Source organism: Aphanomyces invadans, assembly GCF_000520115.1.
Source record: "Aphanomyces invadans strain NJM9701 unplaced genomic scaffold supercont1.27, whole genome shotgun sequence".
NCBI lineage: Eukaryota > Oomycota > Saprolegniomycetes > Saprolegniales > Verrucalvaceae > Aphanomyces > Aphanomyces invadans.
In genome coordinates, this window is record NW_008580172.1 from 392956 (window position 1) to 398545 (window position 5590).

A 5590-nucleotide genomic window follows, 5' to 3' on the forward strand; every position below is an offset into this window, starting at 1 on the left:
TCTCGGCCAACAGCGCGGATCAGCCTCGGGACACCAGATTCCGACATCGTGCGAAGTATGCAATGCGATTTGATTGGCTACGTCAATAGTGTGCGATGTACTCACTGTTTGCTACGATGAAGTGAAAAGTCCAGTTTTCACCAAAAACGACAATATTTGGTACTATTAATACCTCTGTTTTGCAAACATTGCAAGCAGCATCGATTGGTCAACTTCCTGTTCTCTGATTGGCAAACAAATTAGTGGTTCTTGCTTCTTGCGATGAGCTCTATCTGCGTGCAATTTTTCGTGGATTATATATTAATTTCGCATGACGCATTGACATCCAAAGTCCAATACAAAAATCAAGTCAAATTTGACAGTCGAGCAGCGAGTCGCTTTGTACCAAGATCCTCTCGCGTACCGTCCACGGCAAGCTGTCGAGGGACATCGTCAATTCTATGTGCGCACAGTACGGTGTAAACCACGGGGTGGTGCATCTTCAAACGCGGCCAGGACACGCGAAAGCAGACCGGCACTGCATGTGTCGTTGCCCGGTTGAAAGGAAACAATGGCCGACGCAAGAAGTACAGTCCTGACGCGGTAGAGGCTCGCATCAAGAGAGAACACCGCTGCAACAGCGACAAACTTATCATGCTCTCGCCGCGGCCACCGGTCTGTCCGTCTTCCTGCTGTGGACGTACGTCAAGCAGAAGTGGATGACACGACGCTCAAGTTGGACACGACCGTGCCTGAAGGACAACCAGAAAGAAGCCCGGGTGAAGTTCTGCGAACGATTTCTGACAGAGAGTGGTAAAGTAAATGATATGTATCATACCGTTCATGTCGACGAAAAGCGGTTACTTCCTCTGTTTCACATTACCGGTGGCATTTCGCTTTGACACGACCCCAAAACTTTATTTCTTATCCAAATTTAATGAGCCATATCGTGTTCGACAGAGAATGAAAAGATACGAGAAGTATCTATTGACTGGACACGGCGAAAATGAACACAAGCCACCGGGAAAACATTATGCCATACCCGCTTCCACAAAAATAAAAAAAATCTCATTATTGTTTTCAAAACTACGGGACCTGACATCATCTCCGACATGGACACTGCGCACACCAGCCGAGAACTCACGCATGAGAGAAAGATGGACGTAGTTAAACGACTCCAACAATACATCAACTTGGGCAAACTTTCCCGTGGGGCCATCAACTTGACTGCTGTCGCCATGGGAATAAACCGCAACACTGTGGCACTTGGGTAAGGACGCTTTGAGACGCGCGGATGCCTTGATGGAAAATGTGTCCTGTCCTGTGACGCTGTTGGCCTAGCTCGTTGCAATTCCGACTGTATCCTTTTGTAACCAATAACATGCAAGTATTTCTCCTTTGGCCAATCACAATAAATGCCACCAGTAATGTGGAAAAAGTCGATTTTGAAATGCCACCAGTAATGTGAAACAAAGGAAGTATATATGACCAAGATCCGCCGAAGCTTTCTGCTTTGGAATGACGAGCAACTGATCCCAAGACTTCTCCAACCCAAGTCGCACATAACCAAAGTCATGTTCCTTTGTGCGGTTGCGCGACCAAGAAATGGCTGGGACGGACGACTCGGATGCTGGGAGATTGTGGACCGCACGTCGGCCGTCAGGAAGAGTCGCAACAGGCCTGCGGGATCTGAAGTGTTAAAGAGCGTGGTCGTAACGAAGGACGTCTACCGCCGCATCCTCATCGACAAGGTTGTACTCGCGATCAAATCGAAATGGACGTGGCCGCTTGGTGTCGATGGTGGTGACATCGTCATCCAGCAAGACAACGCGCGGCCTCACATCGGTCTGGACGATGCCGAGTTTGTCACAGCCGGCGAAGAAGGCGGTTGGACCATTCGCATCCAAAACCAACCAGCTCAATCGCCGGATTTGAATGTTTTGGATTTGGGTTTCTTTAACTTGATTCAATCCCTGCAGCAGACGCTGGAATGCCGCAGTATGGAAGAACTTATTGCTGCCGTCAGGTGCTCCTATCTGATGCTGTCACCCACGAAGCTGGAAAAGACGTTCCTGACACTGCGCCGAATTATACTTGTCGTCATCGCGGCCAAGGGTTGCAATCGGTACAAGATTCCTCGAAGTGCATCGCCAGCAGAGGACGAATTGGCTTTGTCATTGATGAATGTGAGACTCGAGGAAAAGGATAGATTAGAAGATGTAGCAAACATGTTGTCATCATTGAACATGGATGAACAGTAATATTCATTATATTTAGATTCAACGCACCTTGAATTTTGTATAGTCCAGAATGTTCGCTTGCAAAATTTGCAAAACAGAGGTAGTACAAATTTCCAGGTCCGCCGAATCGAAGCACACAAAGACACCATTGGTCCATCAAACATACGATGCGAGGATTGGGTAAAATCAACCAATCAGAAGCGGTTGACCTTCCGGTTCTGGAGTGATGGGTCGGTTGAACTTTGGTCGGCACCACGACTTGCTGGTCCTTTGAGTAACACAAGGTCATCACAACGATGTCATCGCAGCAGTCCCAACAGGACCGGGCTGTTGAATAGTATGTTGTTTCCTCGGGGAGCCAACACAAAATCTTGAATCTCAAGTGCAAGTCCTGAGACGCCGAGTTTTTTGCACACGTATGTGAAACAAGACAGGATCACAGGAAGCTATGTTAGCTATTAATGTGAGGATGAAGACGTGTTATACGCGTAAACTATTGAAATGATCTAGATTTCGCATCGATTGGCTAACCATACCGGCGTCGGAATATTCTTCTAAGACTTTGAGATCTACTCCGCCGAAACACTTGCGTTTGGTTCCCTGCTGGAGTGGGCGATGTTGGGCTTCGGTGACTTTGGTTGTGGTTGCCTTTTCGATGACTTTGGTGAGCTGTATCCAGGCGGCCGTATCGTGAGCGATTTTGCGGAGTTCTTCGAGGTACACTCTGTCAGCAGTTGCCTCAGGGATGATCATCTGCTGAGTTTCTGATGGAGTGTGGAAGGGAGGCTTGTGGCTCAGCGTCCCTAGTATTTGGGAGCTGCAGAGTCCTTGAAGTATGCGGTCATGAATGTGTTGTTGGGGATGTCTCTGTGCCGTTGAAGGATGTGGCAAGAGGTTCCATCTATCGGTGGACCGAAAGGTGTAGTGGCTTCGTGTTTCATCGGCGGTAAAGAGATTCGTCGGATATTTGCGTTGGAAATTGGATTCCGATGTAGGAGAGCGGAGTTGGCGACGGTGACACATATCAAGGGACTTGTTTCCGGTCTGTGTGAGTGCCCATGTTCCACAATTGTCGAGTTGGATGGGTTTGATGTAGCTGTCATACAGACGGAGGCGAGTGTCATTTCGGCGATACGTTCTCGACGTCAGTGTCCACATATATTCAGAAGCTGGCTAGGGCAAGTGCCTTCCGTTTTTGAATGTCGTTGGCGTCGTTCAAGAGGCTTCCAAGTTTACGGGTGGTATGCCATGTGTAGTTTGGAGGCGACTGTTTTGGCGGCCTTGTGTTAAGCAGGGTCGTGACTTCTGCTTTTTTCGGGTTCATTGTGAGAGCCATTGCGCCAAGATAGAGGGACCTGTTTCGAGGATGTCGTCGATGGCTTCTGGTATGAAGCAAACGATGTCAATATCGTCAGTGTAAGCGATGGTCTTGAATGGAATGTCCAGTTTGGACAAGAGATCTCGTTGGAGGTCGCGCTGCTTCAAGATAGACGATAAACAGAGCGGGAGAAAGGGAGTCGCTTTGTGGTGTGCCAATGTGGGTATTGAAATTCTCCTCCGAAGAAGGACTGGTGCCTGAGCTTTAGCGTGGTGTTGGTGAGTATGAGCGAAATAAGCCTGAGTTCGTCATCGTCGACAATTGTCTTGGAACCTGAAGGAGCTTCGTGCGGTCGATCGTTTCGAAAGCCTTTGATAAATTGATGCCTTGGATGTAGTAGACCTCTTGATACTGTAGTGCCGCATACGGGTGAGGAGTCACGTATGGGCCAAATTGCGTCGGATGTACCTCGGTGCTTGCGAAATCCGCATCGTATTGACCAAGATAAGATTTCATCTAAGGAGCGATGCGTTGTAGAACCAAGATGAGATGGTTTTGCGGATGTGGTTAACGAGAACAATTGGCCTAAAATTAAAAAAATATAAAAAACCTGAGCATTGTCCAAGTAGCTTGCCTGGTTTGTGGAGGCAGACCAGTATACCTGCTCCTATCGAAGTGGGTTTGCATACTTCAAAGCTGCGGTTGAGAGTACGTGCCAAAAATGGGTATAGTGCGGGTACGACTGCTTTGAGGATTTCGGATTGGAGGTTGTCTGGACCGGCCGCTCGGTTATAGCATACGTGTCCAATACTTGCTGAATTAGCGGTGGAATCGTCTTCACTTCACTTGAAAAGGTGGTAATCTTGATCATCCATGCATTGTCCACACTTGGGGCAGGTTTACTTTCCACATTATTTATAGAGAGTATCTTGTGATTTCTCCAGTCGAAGTTGGGATTGTAACGATGAAACCAAGGTTTTCCCAATATGATATCGAAGTCTTTCTTCCCGAGATCCCACTCAGTAAACGACAGATCTGGAAATGTCCATCCTTCCAATACTAAAGTTCCTGTGACTTCGTTGACTTGTTTGAGGCCGGATGAATGTCCATCAAATCCTTCAATAAGGGCGTTTCGTTGCTTCACAATAGTGTCGCAAAGTCCGGGGCGACACAGGAGGTTTGAGGCACCACAGTCGATGAGGACACGGGCCAGTTTGTCATCGATAAGGCCATTGGATATCATCAGAGTGTTCTCTTTTACTTTGTCTTGTTTCGTTTCTTCCACGATGTGAGCCTGGATAACTTCAATTTCTTCGTCTTCATCGTCTTCATGATCTTCTTCAATATGCATTTGAGCATTGTTTTGGCGGCTTGTCGGACGGTTATCTCGTTGATATCTGTTCTGGCGATTCCTTATGTTTGGCTGGCGTTGCGTATGCGAATTTTGTGGAGCACTGCGGCATTGAGCTGCGCGGTGGCCTTATCGTCCACAATTGTAACTTTTCTCTTGTGATCTTTGCGGAGGACGGGATACTTGAACATTGTCGACTTCCATGTCGACGTCTTCTTGATGTCGTGGGTGGTGATAATATCCCACGGTGCGCTGATCTTGGTACTGGTGATGGCTTTGGTCTTGAGGGCGTTGGAACCTTGTGCGATTGTTGCGTCTGTCTTGATAGCGATGATCCTTCGGGCGGCTGTTGAGACTTCAGTTGTGAGCACGCTCATAATCAAGGGCGGTTTGGATGGCGGCGGTCACATTGGGGCGTCGTCGGTACTGGACTTCTTCTCTCGTTCTTGTGCGCAGTCCACGTTGAAACCAAGATACTTTGTCTCTTTCTGTCATGTCGCAAATTTGGGTGCAGATGCGTCTAAACTTGGCAACGTATTCCATCAAGTTTGCGCAATTGGCTTGTTTCAATTCATAAAGTTGGTCACGAAGTCGGTCTTGTAAATCTTCTGGTTCGAATTCTTCGCGAAGTTCATTTTCTAGTTCTATTAATGTTTCGGGCGATCTTCCTGTTGTACGCAAACGGTCTTGATACCATGCGGC

The 5590-nt window shown here is 47.8% G+C and overlaps 2 protein-coding genes across 2 annotated transcripts in view; one reads left to right on the forward strand and one right to left on the reverse strand.

The window, feature by feature from the left end:
* H310_10628 (hypothetical protein) overlaps positions 1-47 on the reverse strand; it is a gene marked incomplete at its 5' end in the record, with an annotated part of 1890 nt that extends 1843 nt beyond the window's left edge. The window contains one exon of the mRNA XM_008877061.1: positions 35-47. Within this exon, the coding sequence (XP_008875283.1) occupies positions 35-47 (13 nt within the window). The remainder of the gene's footprint in view (positions 1-34) is intronic.
* A 1089-nt stretch (positions 48-1136) lies between these two features.
* Positions 1137-2240, forward strand: H310_10629 (hypothetical protein; the record flags this gene model as incomplete). The annotated part of the gene is made up of 2 exons (XM_008877062.1): positions 1137-1249; positions 1643-2240. The coding sequence occupies 2 exons, from the start codon at positions 1137-1139 to the stop codon at positions 2238-2240; spliced, it is 711 nt and encodes a 236-aa protein (XP_008875284.1).
* Positions 2241-5590: the final 3350 nt, after the last annotated feature.